The sequence below is a fragment of the Primulina eburnea genome, chromosome 15 (assembly GCF_022965805.1).
Source record: "Primulina eburnea isolate SZY01 chromosome 15, ASM2296580v1, whole genome shotgun sequence".
Taxonomy (NCBI): domain Eukaryota; kingdom Viridiplantae; phylum Streptophyta; class Magnoliopsida; order Lamiales; family Gesneriaceae; genus Primulina; species Primulina eburnea.
The window spans coordinates 15,300,289-15,322,889 of NC_133115.1; the positions used below are offsets into that span (position 1 = coordinate 15,300,289).

Sequence of the window (22,601 nt, forward strand, 5' to 3'; positions counted from 1 at the left end):
TTCGAGGTATTTGATCCGAGCTCCCAAGGTGAAGATCCGACTTCCCAACCACCCTTCGAAGGTTTGAACCGAGCTCCACTAGTGAAATCCGACCTCCCAATGAGCATCACCGATTTCAGCAACATCAATGGACGAAAGTGAAATTTGACAAATTATGGAGAGACTAAATTGATATTTGAATTGTTGAAATAAAAAAATAAAAACAAAAGCGTGTGTTTTGATTTTTTTTAAAAAAAACAAAAAACAGAAGTATAATATTAATAACATATAAGGGTAAAGTTGGAAGAAATAATTGGTATTTTTCTTAGGTAATTACTATCATATGCTCGATTTTAATAAAATAAAATATATATGATTTGTGTTTACAACGATTAAACTAACACCTTTTTGTACAATGGCAAATAAAATAGTTATTAAGGTTTTTTTTCATTAAATGATTATTAAGAATTGAGCGACTTGTCAAAGGAATCCGCCACGATAGAAGTCAAAACCAACATCATAAAAACTTACAAGAAAGGCAAAAAATAAATAAATAAATAAATAAAGGAAAACATATTACCTGACAAATTGGCATTCAAGGATTAGAAGTGCATGAAACGAATATGCGATTAAGCGCAGCGCATATTATTTGAACATGTTGCACAACTACACACCGATGCGTAATTTTCTGAAATGCCATCACAGTTTAAGTTTCTTCTGGTGATGGCCAAATTTAGCGAACAAGTGTGCAAGCAACGCAAAGAATGAAGCAATGCACCACATTATCCAAGAAAAGACCAAGATTATATAATCCAAGAACAACTTCTTTGGAAGATGGGTTCTGTCAGATTGAAGCAAAGCCCTGTAAACAGCTTCGGTTAAGGCAAATGCAGTAACGGGATCGGATTCCTCGGCCAAGATTCCTTGTTCCGTCAAACAGGGTATGTCATATGCGCCAGTAGTCTCTGGTATCCCCAAATATTCGCATAGCTTTAGCCTCCCATTGATCCTATCTTCTGCATTTAGGGTGTCTCCATGTGTTAAGATCAAGATCGGGTTCTCGTCTGCGGGAAACAACCCGATTAGTCATGGAAATAAGAAGCTACTTCATGCCGTTTGACTCGGCTTTAGCATGTTTTTGAAATGATAATCGGATATAAAATGTTGATGAGTTCCAGGTTATATATATATAAAAAAAAAAACATAATCATAAGATGAAAAATCTCTCATCTAGATGTGATCCCAAGAAAAAGAAACTAAAAGTAAAAACTTACTAGCACTTTTAGCAGATGGCAAATTGTAAAGGTCCCTCAAGGCATTAATAGACCTCAAATCACTACTTTCGAAAGCTTTGCTGACAAGTGATAGATTAGCCACAAGCATCACACAATTGACCTTTCTCTTGACATATCTTGAACTAGTTATCCCCTGCATTGATCCGCCAAGTTCCTTGACATTTTCGTCCTGTTGTCGAAAACAAGGTTGGTTATGGCGAACCCCGTCGGCCATCCAACCCGAAACCTCTTTCAACCCTTCTTCCATCTGGTCTTGATCTAAACCCCTCGTGTTGAAGACGCAAAACCCGTTTCTTGGTGACCGCAAAACGTTGTGCTCTTCGAGGTACATCGTAGTGTAATTCGAAGATTCTCCTGATCATCATCATATTCGAAATTACAGGATTCAACAAAAAAGGCCGTCTAGATAAGTGTAATTAGACGAAACTTTTAGTTTATCATTTTCTTAATTTTTAATGAAAAAGAGTTTTGTAAATTATAGACTGTTATCTCTACTCGACATGGCTCTAGATTCCAAATGAATAAAGCCCTTTGAAAACAAGAAATATGAAATCTCATATCTAGAGTTCGTCTAATCTGACCCGCTAAAGTTCACATTAAACAATCAAATGAAACCAAAATCCTTGATCCACCTACAAAATTAAATTTCATATCTAAAGTTCATCCAAACCTCTAAAGACCGAAAATCAATTTAATTTCGCCCTCATGACTTGTATGAAGATGCAATTTTTTAAGAGCTTCATCCGCAGTACAAGAACTCAGCCAAACAGACGACATATTTGGGTAAATCACTTTCTGACAAATTTATACCAACATATATGTGAATCAAACACTACCAAGATATCCACTAAAAATGGTAAATCAATTTCTAAATTCCGATGAACCCAAGATCTGAAACCAGGCAGACCACCAAATGAAGGGAGAAAGTTGATATACCCGAGGTCTGAGCGAAAGGGATGAGACCAGATCTCCCAAGAACACTGTACATCAAGTTGATCAGAGAGCTTTTGCCCGAACCTGCCAGCCCAGTCAACAGAACGGTGACAACCTTCGGCACGTCCATTTCCTCTTTCTTGATTCCCCCAATCGGCACCCAGAAATCGCCAGCCCTGTAAGTCATCAACTTGTGCCTGAAATCATCCAGCCCTTCACCGGATACGAAAGCGAGCCTCTCCATTTCTCTGAGAACTTTAAGCCTCGGAGTCAACATGGACGGGTCGGAGATCTCAACCTTGAAACGCCCATTCTCATCGAAGTCCTCCGCCGTCCTCCACCAGCAGAAAGACGGGTTCTGTGCCGCATTATGCTCCTCGTCGCTGCTGAAGAAATGGTGGTTCTTCATGTGGAATTCGATTATCAGATTGATAAGGTTCTGGTTTTCTCGGAAGAGCTCCTCCTACAGCTGGATCTCACACATGAAACTTAATAATCTTTACATGGTGTCTTAAAGAATCTTATTTTTTCCAGAAGTAGTTGTTTTAGATCATGAGATGAGATTCCATTAATTATTATAGTTGTATCACTACAGTGGAACCGTTCAACTGTTCCAAATAAATTCTTCGCTCGATACTTTATTGCTCGTCCTTGTCAAAGTTATGACGCACGTAAAAATAGGAATCCAGTAAAACATGCATTCGTTAATTTGGCAAAAACTTGTATGAGACGGTCTCATAAGTCGTATTTGTGAGACGGATCTTTTATTTAGATCATCCATGAAAAAATATTACTTTTTATGCTAAGAGTATTACTTTTTTTGTGAATATGGTGGAGTTGACCCGTTTCACGGATTAAAATCCGTGAGACGGTCTCACATGAGACTAACTGCGTTAATTTTTACAAGATAAATTTTTTATTTGATTTGGTATGTTAAAAAATAGTTTTTTTAAATCAATAAATTATATAAAAAAAATTATTATAGCATTTTATCAATTAATTTTATGAGATATATTTTTAATTTAATCTGATTCATACAAAATATTAAAGTTTTTGTCGAAAACATTATTTTTATATTACGTGTATAGATTAGTTTGGCTCATCTCACGGATATAGATTCATGATATTGTTTATGAGAATTACTATTTGGTGGGTTAAACGTGCATAAGTAGGAATAGTACTGATTGGCTAGGTGGACTGTAAAAGAATGAATTCATATTTTAAAAAGAAATATTGACTCTGTTGGGGATATGACCGACGGTAGGCCGAAGATAAAACTGATAACTAAGGGATATATAACACCACCAGCAGATAAACACGTATCTCCCCGAACTCATTACCCTAATAGCCCGACCCATTAGCACACAAGTACGTGCACACTGATGCCACGAGTACACGAAAATGAAGTTGTACATTGCTGACAACTATAACTTTTTGCATAGTGGTAAACATTTGATCCTAACAATTAATATCAAAACGAGGTCATGTGTTCAAGTCTCCCAATAAACATATTTATATACTTCTTGGAGGGGGATGTTGCCTTAAGCGCGTATGAGTGATAATATTACTGCGATGGGTGATCTATTTGGAAATTCTCGTGCGTCAAGCTGCTGACATTGCTCAATATGATCTGGTTGGCTAGTTAGGCTGTAAAAGAGTGATGCAAATCTTAACGCGTAATATTGTTTATGTTAGTCACATGGTCGGCGGTAAAGAAAATGTAAGTGATTTCTAGGGGATATAAGACAACACTAAGAGATAGACATGCACCTCTCCGAACTCACGACCCTAACATTATGAGCAATTAGTACCCAAGTAAGTGAACTCTACGCTGCCAAGAATATAAGAAAATAAAGTTGTCTCTTGGCTAACAACTACAGTAAGTGATTGATCTTAACAATTGATATCAGAACAACGTCACGAGTTCAAGTATCTCATAAAGCATATTTCTATATTCTTGGGTGAGCGGAAATGTTGGGTTAAGCACATACGAATTAGAATACTATTAGGATGAGTGACATCTTGGGAAGTTCTAATGTTGCTAACATTGTGTCGTTTGATCTGGTTGGCTAGGGGCTCGTAAATTAGTGACGCCAGATATTAACGGATAATACTGTCTCTGCTGGGTATATGACCGACAGTAGAGAAAGAGTAAGACTGATCTCTAAACGATATTAAATATCACCAACAAATAGACACGCTTTTTCTCGAACTCTTGTGTCTAACAACATGACCCGTTAACATCCAAGTAGGTACATTTTATACTATCATGAGTATAATGAAATAAAGTTACGTCTTGATTAACAACTCTATCTTTTGTCTTTGTGGTCAACGCTTGATTCTAACACTACTGTTATTGTTATTCGGTATATTTTTGTACATTCTATCGTCTAGCCTTGATCACGGTTATAAAACATATTATCTCTGTGTCAATTATATAGATCATATTTTCTTTTTGTTTGTCCTATATATAGGCATGCACTATATTAACAATATTTTTTCTACTGTTTTATAATATATTCATATTTAATTTGGGGTCTTGTAATTCTTTAACTATCGGGAAGAAAACAAACCATTTATATAACCATTCATTAAATAATAGGAAAGTTAATTTTTTTTTGTGTAATTGATATTTCCAATATATTTGATAATATTTATGGAAAAAGAAACAAACGTATATAATTAAGACGAAAATAACATATGATTTTTAATTTTTTATTCATATTTATTAATGGTTCTGGTTACTGTTCATCAACCACACCACCGATTATAGTTAAAAATCAATGGATTTATCACGTTAATAAAAATTAAATAATTTGGAAAAAAAATAAAATAATGCATTTGATTTGTTGTAAGATAAAAACCTTTAGGACTTTTGGATATGAATTCTATTTTTCCTACCGATTTACTTTTCGCAAAACATTCCATAGAACTCATGCACAAATAAAAGCATTTCATTATTTCGAATGCAGAATATTACCCTTTTTAAAAAAAGAATTTATGCACAAATGCAACTTTTTCACTTATTCATTAAAAATTTTATTCATTGTTGCGAGATTTTTTTTTTTTTTTTTTTTACATCAAAACTTGTAACAATTGACAGCAAAACTTGTAATTTTATTGAGATAGATCAATTTTTACAAGATTTATTAACCACGAAGGAAACTCGCCATTCATCCACACAAAAGATGAATGGTAGTAAGAAGACAAATGAGCAATGTTATGAGCTACATTTTTAGCCAATCTATTCTCATGAATAAAATTTGCAACTACGAGTTCTTTTACAAGGTCTATTATTTCTGAAACACATAGACCTGTATAACCAATGTCTTCCTTAGAGTTCGTGACTCTTGAACTACAAATAAGGAATCTGTCGTTACTTGAATATCATAGAACTATTTGTCATATGATATCTTGATACCTTCCTTGATGGCCTCTAGTTCTCCCATAAGCACTGAAATAAGTTTTGGTATTTGTTTACCAAAGGCCAAAAGTTGTCTGCCTTGATTGTCTCGGAGTACTCCACCTACACTATATCGATTCAGGTTCTCATTGAACATGCATCAACATTCATCTTGATATCAGTCTTTTTTGGTTTATTTCATCCCTTAACCAAAGATTTCTTTTTAGTAGTCATTCTATCAGCAAGTCTAGCAACTTGGAATTCAGAGAGAAAATTTCGACTCCAATTAAAGGTCAATTCATTCAAGAGCCTATGATTACCATGAAGGATATCTAGCTTTTCTTTCCAAACAGCCCAAGTCTGTATAGAAAATATTTCTAAATCAACTCGTGATAGTTTGAAATGTCTACTACTCATTTTTCTTTAAAATATACTAGCATTTTTTTTCATCTATGCTCTCGGCCGATTATCAGTATACATACATGCATATATAATAAAATATTTTGCACCATTTAAAATAACTCACCAATTAATTATTTGAAAATCCAAACGCAACTCAAAACATAAAATCGTAAATCCTCAAACCAAACCTAAAACTAGCATTTTTGAAAATAAAGTATAAGCATCTTGCTCCTCTAAAAACTACTCGAAAGCATCAAAAGTCATAAACGGCATAAAATCTTTAAAGTAATCTTAATACGGAAAACTAGCAAATGTTTTCGGGTCATGTGCACATCAGTCTGCTAGTTCAACCATCAAGACTTCCATCATCGACAAAATCATGATCACCTACATCATTAGCATCCAGTGATTCTATTGACTCAACAACCCTTAACCATGATAACAAGTAGTATATATACATTCGCAAGCAATAGTGAAAGATACTTTTAATAAAATAATTTTTCATGAACATGCATAACTTTAAATCCTTTTTCATTTCATCATATATTTTTTCCTTTCATCATATATGTATAAGTTTCTATTTTATTGAATTTATATCGTAAATTATGACTTTTGTATCAGCTATAGGTCGATGGATCCATCTACGTATAACCATGGTACCAGGCGGCATGGACATCAGCGATACTCTCATCCGTCAACTGAGCATTGACCTTACAAATCATCAAATCATTGTATTAGTCACAATCAAGTCATCTTCTTCAATCTTTTATTATTTTCATCACATATAAAAATTCATGCATATATATCATTTTTTTTAAACCAAGCATGCAACACGTCTTTTAATATAATCGTTTTTAATCATAAACTTTCAAAATAAATATTTTGGCATTAATTACAGTATTCAGGGCACTGCCAGGACGTCTAACACTTTTCAGGTGTAAAATGACCGTTTTGCCTCTGAAACCCTAACTTTCCCAATTTATCCTTAGACCTTAAAACGACGATCCAAATCCATCCAAACTTAACATAATACCTTAAAATATTTCCATAAATATTTTATTGATGTAAATTTAATCTCCTTGCCTAAATTCTCAGTTCGTTTTTAAAACTTAACGTGTGTTCCGATTTTAACTCAAATCGACTCAAAACTTAATCAAACTTTACAAAACTTGAACTATAACTTATTAACACCTAACCATTCCTTTACAACCCAAATCAAACCATTTAGAGCACTTGAACAAGCATAGAACCTAGCTAGACATTCTGCAAGATTCCGAACCAAACCCTAGCCCTAGCCACGTTCAAGCCATTCGATCCTAGCCCTTAACCACCATGTCCAGACCCTAATCAACCCTCTTAGGACCATGAATGACCACTAGAGACTTTGCTTGACCGAGCTTAAAGAGCCTAGAAACCACAACCCCAAAACCCAATCCTTACATGGCTTGTGCGCCCAAGCCTCACGCTACAGCCCTTTCCCTTCAAACCAGCCTTACCTCACATTTTTGAGGCAAAGTCATGTGAATATTTAAGGGAAATTTCACGAGGGATGTTGGCAGAGAGACGGGGGAGGAAGCTTGCTGAAATTTCCCTTCAATATTCACGTGACTTTGCCTAAAAAATAAATGTGTGTGTGCTGCTGATGGAGGAGAGAAAACTAGAACTCTTGCTTGATGTAGGCGTGAGTTTTAAGAGTGTAGATTGGGGTTTTGGGGCCTTGTTTTTTTAAATAAAACACTTGGTACAAGTTTAGGCACAACAATCTTAGTATAATACGCCCATTAGATAGTAGTTAAAATATTTCATTTAGAAAAGTTTTCGAAAATATTCGCCGAATTCCCAAAGAGTCCATATTTTCGTCAAAAATCGAATACCGATTTAAAATATGACACAGGGCGTAAAAACACCTCAAAAGTTGTCTTTTTCGAAAATATCATTTAAAATATACCATTTATTAAATAATTAAGGTAATTAAGTAGAAGAACTTCAGATGCCCGGGCAGCCGATTAAGTGCTCAACCGATGGAAAGTCCAACTGACCAGTTCAATTGAACCAGTGTAACCGGTTAAGTTGTCGAGCCAACTAATTTCACCAGACCAGTTCAAAGCATCAGTCAAGAATCAATCCGTATGGAAAACACGTCAAGCTTATTCAATGGAATTTAGCTATGCGCACTGGGTAAAATATCTGTACTATTAATAGTACAATTAATGGACGTTGCAACAAATATTAAAGCCGAGAGATTACTGGAGACTTGTCGGAAAAGTCATCAAAGTCCTAGAACAAATTCAAGCTGCAACTGATACAATTATTGAGTTTCACTGTACGATCAGTTTCCCGCCTATATATATAAGATCAGTAGAGACGAAAATAAGAAGGAAAACAAGAAGAGAGAGCACCTTTTCTTTCTTTCGAGTTTGTATCTATCCACGCACATTTCCAATAATTTGTGACGATGGATGATTTTTCTGAATTTTTTTTGGAATATTCTTACATCATCAATTGAATCATTATCACTTTGCTGTTCATCATCGGGTTCAATCATTGTAGGATCCCTTGTTGTGCTGGGTGTTGCAACATACGAGGCAACACTTGGATTTTCTAGTGAGATGGGAATTTCCAGTAGGTCATCTAAGTCATCCTCAGCCATTTTCCTTTTGAGATCTGCATAATAATCAAAGACAACATTAATAGATTATATAAAGATTCTAACTCTTAGATTGAACATACGATAAACGACTATTTGTAGCATATTCATGAAACAAACACTTATCACTTTTAGAATCAAATTTTAGTATGTGATTTCTATCATTTAATAAATAACATATACAACCAAAAACATGAAAGTATTAAAGATTTAGTCTCCTTCCCATGATTATCTCATAGGGTGTCATAGTTGAACCATTTCTTAAGTACACACGATTTGAAATATAGCATGCAGTGTTTAAGGCCTCAGCCTAAAAACGCTTTGAGATATTCTTTGAGCTTAGCCTCACTTTAGCCATTTCTTGTAATGTTCTATTCTTGCGTTCAGCTATACCATTATGTTGTGGAGTTTTTGGGGCAGAAAATTCATGTGATATATCTTTCTTATCACACAAGGATGAAAATAAAGAGTTCTCAAATTCCTTAATGTGGTTAGTACTGATTTTACTTACCTTCAAGTTATGGAGGTTAGTGATCCTTGTGACTAATTTTTAAATGCATAAAAGATATCTGACTTTCTGCAATAAAGCTTACCCATGTAAAATGTGAGAAGTCATCGACACACACAAAAGAATAATTTTTCTACCTCCAAATCTTTCCATTTCCATAGGACTCATAAGATCCATATATAATAACTCAAGGCAGCGTGTTGTTCCGAAGTGTTGCAACACAGGGTGTGACACCTGAGTTTGCTTAACTTTCTTAGAATCACCACAAACACGCAGTACTCCAGATGATAAGTTGGACATACCTCGTATAGCGTCATACTTACAGAGGTTCTTCGGGGTTTTGAAATTTACATGACCTAAATTTTGATCTGTAAGATCAAGTTCACTTACTTTTGCTTGTTTGCGTGTAAGTTCTTCTCTTAATTGATAGCAATTATCTGCAGACCTTGTTCCAATAATTAAACACGTTAGCATTATTAAAAAAATTCACATGAATTTTTATTAAACTTGATGTGAAATTATAATCACATAATTGACTAATGCTTATCAAGTTTGATTTTAGTTCCTCAACATGTATTACATTGTGAAACTTGGACAGTCCTTCAATATTCAGTGTTCTTTTCCCAACAATCTTTTATTTGCTCTTCCTCCATAGGTCAATCTACCACTCTTTTATTCAACATAGTCCGTGAGATGTTCTTTCGTACCTGTCATGTGGCGTGAGTTTATATTATCAAAGTACCAGTGACCTGCAATGTTATTTTTGAATTATGTATAAATAAAATGACATTGAATTTTTACTTTTGATACCCAAATTTTCTTAATTGTAGGTCGTTGGTTGGAGGTGCTGCAGTAAGTGTTGTGCAACACTCTAGGAAACATCCGATTTACTTCTTGTACATGTGGTTTTTTTCTAAACTTGAAACATTAGGGCTTGATATGATCAAGTTTGAAACAATGGTGACACACAAAATGATGTTTGCTTCGCTTTGGCTTTTGAGGAGCATCTTGTCCTTTTGATGGAGATCTTTAAGTCATAGGGGTAAATGACGGTGGTAACGATGTACCCATGATTTCTTTCACAAATACAGTTGGTTTTAATGATTCTACAACTTCAAACACATTGTTTGTGAAGCCTAATCCAGTCTTACTATCTTTTTAAATCATCGGTATGAAATCAATCTTAGATGTACTTGAGTTGAACTTGACAAGTGTTTTAGTTTCCTTTTTAAGCTCATATTTGATTTTACACAATTCCAAATCCTTCTTGCTTAAGATCATTTCAATTTCGGCAACAACATACTTTAGCTCAATATTTTCTTTTGATAGAGTTGTGTTTAACTTGTTTCTTTTGATCCAGTTAGCATACAACTCCTCATATGGCTTTCGTACACTTTATATAGTAATTTCTTTATCGTCGGTTTCCAAATTTTTCCTAGCACTTAAATTTCCAGAAGTTATAGAATTAAAGAACAATGATTCTGGAGAGGTGTTCCGGTCAGGTGTTGTAACTTCGGAGGCAACACCTAGTGGATTAACTTGTAAAAAGTGTTTTTCTTCCAAAAGTGTAGTCAACGAAGTGTGATTTTCTTATTCATTTGATTATTGCTCTTCATCATATTCCCCATCACTCAAGGAGACATTCAGTCCTCTATTTTTGCGAAGTATATTCGTGCATTCATTTGCATAGTGTCCAAAATCATTGCATTCTCTACATTGCAAAGATTCAAAATTTCTGGAATCAAATTGATTCTTACTCTCATTTTTTTGCCGAAGTTGCCCTTTGTTGGGAGACTTCTGAATTTCTTCAGGAGCAGTTAGACTAGGAAACTTATATTGTTGTCATGTCTTCTTTTTGTCTCTTATTCTTTTCAAATAATCTCCTAATTTCTTCGTGACATAGAAGATAGAGTCTTCACATAAATCCAACTCTTTGACTTCTTGTGATAGTTGAAGAAGATTGTCAAATGAATCAGTAGATACTTGGAAAGCAATTTTTTCACCTTTGTCCTTCTGCAAATTCATATTCATCTCCAAAGTACGAAGTGAACTTATCAAGTCTTCCAGTGTGATTTGAGTTGTATCTTTGCATCATTAACTGCACAAATCTTAATATTAAATCGCTCCAGCAGAGATCTAAGTGCCTTGCTAACCAGACGTTCATTTGAGATTGGATCTCCAAGGCTAAATGGTTTGTTGGCAATATTTCTGAGGCGGCGATCATTGTCAATTATTGTTTTAAGTTCGTCCATCCTCATATTTTCAAATTTAAATGTAAACATTCTCAGCTTTGTATTTGTCATACTTTCATATCCTTCAAAATTTTATCCTTAGCAGATACGCAGTTGGTAATCAAACTAAACATGTTTAGATTGATTGATGTGAAAATAGCATTTATAGCCTTTGAATTGTGGTTCAATACTTGTACTTCATCAATTGTCCATTCATTTTCTGGTTTTGTTAGACTGTCACCATCTTCATCTATTCTTTTCGGTGGAGTCCAGCCACCAATAACTCGTTGTCATGCTCTCTCATCTATGGACTTAATATATATTCTGATCTTGACCTTCTATAGATAGTAATTGGATCCAGCCAAGACCGGTGGTCATAGCACAATGTTTGAAAATGATGCATCCTTTAATTTGTACATGTTTAACAAAAATAAACATAATCTCACTTAGTAAAGTCAAGTGGAAGCTCTGATACGACTTGTCGAGATTTCTATTTAACATAAACGGTAAAACTTGTGTTTATTAGATATCAATATTGTCTCAAATGTTGTAACACCTAGTAAAAACAGACAGCGGAATAATATATCACACAAATAAATAATTTAAATAAAAATAACTCAGAGACAATTATGCACATGTATAAATATTTGTGCAATGTCTCAGGGCAAAATAATCACTAGAAAAACAAATCGAGTTTACAAAACCAACACTGGTACTTCTATGAAAAAAGTATCTTCCTTAACACGTTAAAGAATCAAATTGCATCTTAAAACAAATAACAAGACTTAAAACGAAATCAGTGAATGCAAAACGATGTGTCGAAAAACTACAACAACAAAACAAAATCTTCAATCGACACTTTCACAAGTGTTGTCTTCAAATGTCTTAAACAATCACGACAACGCGTTAAAACAACGACGACAACGACGTTCTGTGACTTAATTTTTCTCTCTATATCTCCGCGTCTATATATCTCTTGTTTTTGCCCCTCTTTTTTCGCATACGATATGATCTTTATATTTATAGAAATGTTTTTCTCTAGACTTATTTCCCTGCTTAGATACCTACAAATCATTGTAAGATAGAGTTGATAAGGAAATAAACACTTTTAACCATGTCAAATTAAATCTAGAATCAATCTTTATAAAAGTTTAGAAAGAAACAATTCTTAATCAATTATTTAATAAAATCGCATCAATAAGAAAAAGATAATTTTAAGAAATAAATTATATATTGGAACCCATGAATTATTTTCCTTTCAAACCCGATAATTGTGGTCCAAAGTTGATAAAAACTAGGAGTTACATGAATTAGCTAAAACGCTACTTCTTACATATTAAATGTGACCATTGCAAGGCCAAAATGACATCTCAATTTTCGAGTCGCGAGGAAGATTTAAGAAATTAACCTCCATTTTTTACCCTAAATTTGAAATATAATCTCATCTTTTTCATTTTTACTCTTTTACCCTTTTAAAATAATTTTTTTCTTCCAAGAACATATCCTTACATCTATACATCTATACAATCTTCTATACTATCTTATTAAGGCTGCTCAGCACCTTATACAAACTGTCAACAAGGACACCAACTTATTTATTCCCTTTTTTGCCCCTCTTTTATCTTTGTACAACCAACTCAAATATTATCTGATCCCTTTCAGCCCATAACCCCTAATCCGGCCCACTTCATTTGTACATATGTTGGATTTTAGATTGGTTTCGAACAGATTATACTAGCAACCAAAACCTATCCTTTATCGAGATAACATACGGCTCAATCGGACTCACAGTCGACCGAATTGCTAATCCGGAAGGCAAACAATCTATGTAAGAATCGGCTATACCTGTTTGATTTTGTTTGTCATGGATTCTATGTGCGTGATTTTTGATTTCTTTGTTGTTCTCGGAGCAGTTACTGAAATTCAATGGTTGGTTTTCTTTAATTCAGTATAATTGTTATTTTGCAATGAATTTAGTTTTGGTTTTTCTCCATTTCAATAGTATTGTTCTTTTGCTCTTTCATAAACTAGCTTTACAGCCTATTTTCGTTGAGGGCCTTGGATTAATAGCTTCATCAGATTGTTGTTTATTCACGAATCTAATGCAAGAAAATTTAACGTCGATAAATTCTTTAGACGCTCTTCAGTGACGACTACTCAATTCGGCATTACCAAAACTTACTGATTTTGCATATTCTTTATAATATTCATAAGCCCTCTCGTGAGTCGTGAGTATCAATTTCTATATCATCCAGAGGATCTAAATTTTAATTTTCCAACACAATACCACAACTAGAATCCATTTTCAACATAATTAACAAACTACAGAAAAACCAATACCCAGCAGGAACACCCGTAAGACCAAAAAATTTAACGGGAAATTGGCCTTCAGTCCCCAGCCGTCGATTTTTTTTTTTTTTGTTTTCCATCCCTAGGTAGTTTTTTAGTACCACATTTCCACATGAAGTGTACCAAATTTCCACATGAAGTGTACCACATTTTGTATGACATAGTACCACAATTTTGTGGGTAGGGAGTGAACCCAAAGAAATGTTTTGATTGGGGATTTTTCACCATCTTCCCCAAAATTGAACTCTGAAAAATAAATCTGAATCTTAAGCAATATTTTTTATTCAACCATCTCTTTTGCAACTTCAGTAGGATGTTTTGAAGACAACCTCTTCAATGCTCATGAAATCAATGAAAACCAGTACAACTCTCTACAAAACCTTTGAGTATTTTACATTTTCTATGAAATCAATGAAAACCATCACAACTCTCTATAAAACCTTTGAGTATTTTACATTTCCTAATATAGACAGACCAGTAGCTTAGCATATAATCCGTGTCATTTTTTGTCCTTTTATTTTTATTTTTTTGGGTTTTTATATGACTTGAAGACTTTAAATGTGATTGAGGGGTTTTGCGAACAAATCTCATAAAATTATTATTATTCTTATTGTATGGTTTTATAAATTTAATTTAAATAAAAAAAGTTTCATAAAATTATTATTACTATTATTATAGCATGGTTTTATAAATTTAATTTAAATAGATGTTTTTGGTAATTTTGATGACATATACTTGGTAACTGCGGCTGCCTCTGCTTGAATGTCCTAATTTTGAGGGCAATCTTGGTTGTACTGTTCATTGATTTTTTGAAACTCAAATACCAAGTGAACTTAGGAAACTTCAAATTAATATTGTGCAATTTATGTTCTTGACCATACTGATGTGCCTTTGAGATTGATTCTAATTCTTTCATTTAAAATAATTGTGTTCAGATCAGTAAAATATTTGTTTTATACTTTCGTACGAGGAATTGATATAATATTATCGATGTTTATATTCACCTATCTAGGAATTTAACTGCTGTCTTTGCATGTAATTTCAGCTAATGAGTTTAATGATACTAGCTTTGTCATTGATGTAATGTGTTGGTCAAATAAAGGAACTAAATTATGTTCTGATGTTCGTATGGCAACACTCAATTATCAACATGCATGGCATAGAAAATAATAGTACGTAATTGTAGTATGAAAATAGTAAAATGTGAGTTCAGGTGCTTCCTATAGTTATGCTCAATAAAAGAATGTATTATAATATAATTATATAATAATTGAGACTTATTTTATTTTGGATTTTAAAAACACAACTTCTTATTCATGTTTTCACAATAGTTTATCTAATTAAAACATGTTATCATCTTCTGCCATCAACTTTCTTCATCTATATCCTTCATTTTCGTTTAATCCTTGCAGAAATTTAAATTAATTTTTTTATGTTGTATTGATTCTATAATTTTTCTTAAGTTCGTTTTCATGATCACCAATGACTATGTTTTTTAAATTTTCATATGTTTAAAAATTTCATTATATGATGTATGGATTATTAGTTTTTTTTTTGTTAATTTATTACTGCAGAAATTTTTACAATATTTTAGTACTCAAATATATTTATGTCTCTCTGTTATTTTTCTCGGTATAAGTTGAATATTTTTTTGCTATTTTTGAAATTTCTTTGTGATTTTTTCACAAAAGCTGAATGAAACATGTTACAAACAAAGTATTTGTAGAAATTACATACTGAATTCAATGGATCATATCTATTTGCCCACATCTTCATTTGGTTCGTTTTTAATAATGAAAAAGTTTTTAATATATGAAATATTATGTTGATTTATATTAGTGATCATATCAAATTAGTTTGTTCATTTTGATCTTGCATGCTATAATGTCCTATGATTTAATCTTTCACATATCCTCAATAGAGTCACTAAATCATTCTATTAGGTCTTCATAGACATTGTTTTATTATTTTATTATAAAGTTTACGGACAAATTTACATTTAGGTAAATAGATTTTAATCCATCTTGGGCTTTTGTATTGATTTACGTTTTTATCCTCCTATACTTGCAAAGCCGTTATTATAGTGATGTGTCATACACTCCTTTCATATATATAATAACACGATATTATTCAAATTTATATTTATTATTTCTTAGTTGTGCATCAATTCTGTTATCTTCATTTTCCATGCGACCAAGACCATTACTTCTAGGCTCCAATTCTCCATGAGCAGAAATTACAGAAGCGCATGCAGCAAGTATATTCAAACTTTTCCCAAGGCCAATAATGATTCTCTTTTTTCTTCACTACATGCAATTTTGGAGAGTAACAACACGTACGACTTGGTCTCATTTCTTTACGTATGGAGATTTCTTCAGTTGAAACTCTATCTAGTTTCATTTCTTTCTCCTCTACAGAGCTTTATCTTATCCGCTAGCTCAACAACCAGTGTCTCAGAATACAATTTACAATTATCTGGTGACATACGTTCGCGACTTGAACTCTGAGTCAGAGTTCCAGAAGCTTACGATATTTCATTTTCATTTGACTCAAGTTTTTGTGCCCCATATTCCGTTTAACCCATATTTTACATTGAGACTTCCAGACTTTTCCCACCTAATTCACCCTCAAAACATCACCCACGCTCCAAACTTCCCGTTTCTTCTACAGCAAATTGCTGTATGCTTTAAAATTCCTTCAGCACCGTACTTAATGATGCTCACATCCTCCAGAACTGTAATTTAACACTGTAATTCAATTATAGCCCACAGATGACAATAGCCAGTTTTATTGCTTCATGTAACCATCAGCTTTCCCGGCACTATATATATGCATTTGTTTTATTTATACATGGGATAACACGTGTGTTTGTTTCTCTCATCGGCATAACTCGTGCGGATTGTTTTCTTATTTTAGGTTTCACATTCAAAGTTGTTATCATGATGCTTACTTTGTGTGAGCAAGGGACCCGGTCTACTCTCGGATTTCGGCAAGAAAGCAAAATGTTTGATTTATCCGTTCCAACTTTATTTGTTCAACATTAATATTTTTTTTGTTGGAGGATGTGTGTCATTTTTTTAACAATAGTATTATTTGGTTTAACTAACTGGATGCAATTGTAGCTTTGGAAACTATAAAGATTTAATTACATGCTCTATATAATTGTTGTTATGATATTATGAACTAATTGATATGAAAATACATGAGATGTTGTTCATGCTTCATATCTACTACAATTGATAATAAAGATCTAAGATTGTCAGCTTTTTAGGAATTGATATTTATATTTCATCCATTAATAAAGTAGAGGTCTTCTAAGTATTAGTCACAGTGTTGTTGAGGATAAGTTTTTTTAGACATAGTAAGTTTTCATTTCGTACAATTTAAAGTGTTCAAAAAGTACTTCTTTATTAAATTTTGCGGGGATCTAAAAAATTATTGTATCTACTAAATATTGAAAAATTAGAGCAAATTTTTTTTTATGAAATAATCAATTAATTGGAGCATGGTAGATGATTGGTTAGACAAAATCATTTGTTACACAACTTGGTTTGAAAATATAATAATAAAGTACAATATGCTTTGAATATATATATTTTATTATTTTTTCGGCATGTTGCATGGCACAACTAGCATGTGTAATGCATACAATTATATATATTTTATTAGCTGACATTTTAATACGGTTTCAAAAAAAAATTATTTTTTATGAAAATAATATATATCGTTGAAGATAATGAAAAATAATACTCTTAGCATAAAAAAGTAATACTCTTTTATGGATGACCCAAATAAGAGATCAGTCTCACAAATAATACCCATGGGACCGTCTCACATAAGTTTTTGCCTTTATTTAAACTTTAGAATTTACTACCTCTCATGATTTAAATACAAATTATTTTGGTGTGATGATGACCAAGTCTCATGAATGTTTAATATATTATCTCCATATATTTATGCCATATGCAACGCGTATGCTCGGTGGCTAGTTCTTCTAAAACACACCGTCCTCAAATTTATTTTTCCATAAGAAATTTTCCCATCTTTGCCCACACTGCAGCTTCCCTAGACCAATCATTTATCAAATTTGTAGACATCAACGTCCATTTTCTTTCTTTACAAACTGTCTCCTCCCTGTTTCTTTTCCTTTAATTTTTTTTAAAATTTTTAAAATAAAGAAGAATATGTTAAGTTACTTTGAAAAATATGCTCTTCAACTTTAAGGCTCACGCTACGCGTATTCGTCATTGGCTAAAGGACAAGGGACGATGGTAGGAGGGCATGAAACTACGACTATAATAAATGAGAGGAAGGCAATTTAGGATTTGCGTCGGGGTAATTGGGTTTTAGGAGGCCAGGGCAATTTTGGATTGAATTTAAAAATGAAGGTTATAAAGCATAACTTCCAAAGAAGCATTACTTCCCCATCGGTTGACTGAAATTGGGCGAGAAGGTTATATATTTAATAATCCTGTAATGGTAATTTTGACACCAAACTTCCTTCATTTTATATAGTGTTTGTCAGAGTTGATTTATTTTAAAAAATTTCAAACTTCTAGTCAATAAATTTTTTGAAAATTATATGTAGATGCGGTAAAACACAGAAATTAAGATCTTGCAAATATTAACTTAACACAAGATCACACTAAATAAATGTTAGCGACTAGCTGTGATGCCAATTGTAAGTTATGTTTTTTTATGAATAAATTTTGAATATATAATACTTATTGATCTACAGAAAGAGCTCGGGTCATCTTTCGACTTGAGTAAAGTGCAGAGACGGAGCTACAGCCCCTTGTACCTGGGCTTTAGCCCGGGTGGTCCATTTTTTTTTAAAAAAAGTTTATATGTAAATTTTTTTTAAATTTTGGATAAATTTGATATTAGTTCGAGTAGATCAATTTAAAATATTAAAGAAAGTTAGAGTTTAAAATTCTAGCCCGGGTAGCGCCAGATTCTGGCTCCGCCACTGGTAAGGTGAAAGATCGGAAAGGCAGGAGATATCGGGGTGAGAAACCATCATAGGTAAAGGAAGTGTTATTATACAAACTATCAATGTGTATACAATAACAAAAGAAGCTGATTGGATTACTATATGCTCGTACAAACTCGGGCTCTTTGCTTAGCTTGGCAAGCATAAGAAGAACAAGATGATAGATCAAGGACCCTGTCCACGAGTGAACCAGGGATTAGAATCCCCTCTATGTCACATCGTGATTAGTGCCCGAGAATCATGGGACAGATGCCAATTCTGGGCCCCTGGATAAAGGCCACCATGCATCTAAATCATTAGCGTGTCAATCAGCGCACGTAATGCTGATGTGATGAACTAGGAGCTGTATGGCTAGTCAATAGTGATAGTGTCAAGTGGATAGGGCATGAGAAGCCGTTTGATCATGAGGAGTAGTCGGACACTGAAAACAAGTTCATCATTATTTTTTCTCCTATAAATACTCAGGTTTTCTGGATCATTTAGGACATTCACTTAATATTTTCATAAACACTCATCATATACTCCTTTATAACACTCTCATTTCATTTACATGAATTTTGGACTGACTTGAGCGTTAGAGTGGCTACTCCGAAAAACTTTTAGGCACTTCACTAGTGTTATTTGCTTTCCTAGTGCATATATCAATCAACCTGAGGTCCCTTTCCTCGATTACCAGTATTCTCAGGAAAAGAACACGATCTGATCGGTAAATTGCCCACCCACCTCAACCAATTTGCACAGGCCTCATCATTTATCTAAGATGTATATGGGATACATAATAATTACTATTGAATTAATTTAGTAATTTAATTTTTTCATCAGTTCAAGTAAGTTGACATAAATTAAAAAAAATAAAAGGACAAAATTTATTATTTTCACATCCATACACCAAAATTATTTCAACTTTTTAAGAAAAATAAACTTAAAGCTAATCTTGCTCAAAATGTTCCTGTCACGAGTGACTTTGTCGCTAGTACAATGACAATAAAATACCGACTGTTGTGCCAAATTTTAAACATGGCTTCAGAACATCAATACATGAAAATTAAATATTTTTTCATCTGGAACCAACGTTTATTTTTCGTGCTCCCTTAAATTTTTTGTTTTTACGAGTCAGGATCCTTAACTCCATATCGTGCCGGCTGTGAAATTCTTTATAGGACGGTCGTAGATGTTAACATTAATTTTGAAAGGTCATGTATTATTCTTAAAACATTTATGTATTTTTCTTCCAAAAATCCATATCAACATCCTCGTCTATCATATATAAACTTATCATCAAATACGTGAACTTCAATAAAAAAAAAGGCCATAAATTAAAAGCAAAATATGTCAAATACATGACAAAAAATGCAAATGCATCGGATCTCGCCAATAAAGCCTCCTATAGTTTTCGTTACCGATCAACAACATTAAAAATGAAAATAATGCAAGTTATGAACCTGAAAATTTAAATTATAAAGAACATAAATAGAAAAAAGTGTAATTAAAAAACCAAAAACGTATTTATTCAAAAATTTTTTTAAAAAGGAACAAATTTCAATGTTGATATATAGGATTGCAAGAAATTTTTTGACTTTTCGATTCTGTCTGCCTTGCTAGCACCAAATCATCATGCCTCATTCCTCTCCAAAATTCCAGAGAAGAAATTCTTCTCTGCCATCATTAACATGATCCCGTCCAAGGTCTTCATGGTTATAGTACGGAATAGTTGGTGAATAACATGCATGAAAGTCCATATTTTCTATATTAAGCCCCCATTCCCCACACACTTTCTCGGTCACAGTTCCTTTTCCCTTCATGTCTTCATCAATGGCAGTTGTGTCTTCTTCATCTCCTTTATGGCTGAGGCCACCTTCCAAAAACTGCTCGACATGCATTACAACCTCGTCATCTACGGCGCCCCACTGCCAGAAATCCTCTCCTTCTTTTACTTCATTAGGCGACGGTGACAACTCGGAACCATGCAACCATCTCGTACTGCTGGTATTTACTCCTCCTGCTTCTTTGTTTTCAAAAGGGTCTGGCGGGTACCAGTCTTTATCTTCTGGCATTCTGTGGGATTGATCACTTCCGCTATTATTCGCATTTTTCTGATTATCCACATCAGTTGCAATATCGTGAGAATCGGCATTCTTGGCTGCAGACGACGACTTCTTCGGTGCTGCCCGTTTCTTGTAAGCGCTTGTCAAAATCTTTATCAGATCTGCCTCAGTGAGTGCACCGATGGACCCATACCGATATATTCTCCTGCTTAGATGAGAATTCCAATAATTCTTTATATCATTGTCCGTCCTTCCCGGCAAACGGCTAGCTATAAGAGACCACCTACGCACAAAATTTTAGTTTCATTTATCAGGAATACATCAAATCAAGTAGATTGAGAATGATTGATTTTCATATCGTGTGAAACTGCTGGCTTCATGCCCCTACCAAAGTGTAGCTTCTTTCAACGTTGACGTACATTTTCTCAAATTGTTTGGTTTGAGTTTCGTTGAGGGTAAAAAGGCCCACACACACACACATACACACACACACACACACACACACATATATATATATATATATATATATATATATATATATATATATATATATATATATATATATAATCCTTGTCTTTTAATATATAATTCGAAATATAAGTGTTTTGTATTTCTAGACTTGTTTGACCCAATCTAATCTTGACATTTATCCTACATAATTTGTTTTTGGTATTTATCCCTAAAATATATTATCTTAGATTTGAATAGAATTTTATTCCTATTAAACTCTTGTTTCCAAGTTTGTAAGATTGGTTTTACGGGAAGATAATTAGGTCAAGATATTAGTAAAGTATATACACAACATATTCAGAAAAAAAATGGAGCGCAGCTGGTGGAGTTTTTCTCTAAGCATACATAGAGTTCAAAGTTGAAGATTTTCGTGTGAAGAGTTTGTGTGGTCGATTCACATACTTTCCGTGTTGCTAATTGGTGTTGACGAGACTCAAGAACAACACTGCGTGAAGTGTTGGGTGAAGAGTGGTTTCATTTGGTTTTAAGCACTACGTTTTTGTTTTATGTATGTAGTATTTGGTTTGAGTTTTTGATGCATTTTAATCCTTGGAGTGTCAAGGAATTTGGATTTGTTAATCTCAGTAGTATTATTTTGTGTAAACAATTTATATATATTTCTAATAAATTTTTGCCATGAGGCATTACAAAAGTATTTGTACTTGTGTATAATTTAAATCTGATGTTTATTTATTAAACTTATATTTGTATGTTAAATAATTAATTTTCGCTGCATGTTGTGTGTTGATGTTGACAACAGTAGAGCACAACACTAACTTCTGATACACACACTTTAATCTATTTTGTCTGTTTATGATCAACAATATCTTTTCAAGTGGTATCAGAGCCAACGCTTGACATACTAAGGGATTGATTTTGGTTTACTGTTGTTTTATAGGAAATATAACGATAGCTCAATGGACACATTGACTTCAAGTGCTGCCGTTAGACCACCGGTCTTGGATGGATCGAATTACGCGTTTTGGACTGTCAAGATGAGGATGTACATAAAATCCATTGAGGAAAGAGCTTGGCATCTGGTTCTAGATGGTTGGTCACCACCTAGAATTGTTGATGTAGAAGTTGACAGTCGAGCTAAACCTGAGAGTAAATGGTCTAATGATGAGGTTAAGACATCAAATTTCAACTCAAAGGCACTCAATGTCATCTTTACCTCTGTTGATGTCACACTACAAGAAAATACACATTCAACAACACATCAAAGACAACGGTTTTAAAAACCGTTGTGTTTTTACTTTTTAACAACGGTCTCAACAAAAACCGTTGTCGTATTCTAAAAAATCCG

General features: G+C 33.4%; 2 protein-coding genes and 2 long non-coding RNA genes across 4 annotated transcripts; 1 reads left to right on the forward strand and 3 right to left on the reverse strand.

Annotated features, from left to right (window-relative positions):
* Positions 1-553: 553 nt before the first annotated feature.
* Positions 554-2,786, reverse strand: LOC140814955 (uncharacterized). The gene is made up of 3 exons (XM_073174052.1): positions 2,211-2,786; positions 1,254-1,628; positions 554-1,043 (listed from the first exon to the last, which is right to left on the reverse strand). The coding sequence occupies exons 1-3, from the start codon at positions 2,614-2,616 to the stop codon at positions 679-681; spliced, it is 1,146 nt and encodes a 381-aa protein (XP_073030153.1). The 5' UTR covers positions 2,617-2,786; the 3' UTR covers positions 554-678.
* A 10,207-nt stretch (positions 2,787-12,993) lies between these two features.
* LOC140815248 (uncharacterized) lies at positions 12,994-16,791 on the forward strand. The gene is made up of 3 exons (XR_012114308.1): positions 12,994-13,226; positions 15,904-16,004; positions 16,664-16,791. It is a non-coding gene; the product is annotated as an uncharacterized lncRNA (long non-coding RNA).
* LOC140815249 (uncharacterized) lies at positions 16,028-16,800 on the reverse strand. The gene is made up of 2 exons (XR_012114309.1): positions 16,671-16,800; positions 16,028-16,540 (listed from the first exon to the last, which is right to left on the reverse strand). It is a non-coding gene; the product is annotated as an uncharacterized lncRNA (long non-coding RNA).
* Positions 16,801-20,359: 3,559 nt separating this feature from the next.
* LOC140815485 (uncharacterized) lies at positions 20,360-22,463 on the reverse strand. The gene is made up of 2 exons (XM_073174581.1): positions 22,273-22,463; positions 20,360-21,068 (listed from the first exon to the last, which is right to left on the reverse strand). The coding sequence occupies exons 1-2, from the start codon at positions 22,461-22,463 to the stop codon at positions 20,360-20,362; spliced, it is 900 nt and encodes a 299-aa protein (XP_073030682.1).
* Between the last annotated feature and the right edge of the window lie 138 nt (positions 22,464-22,601).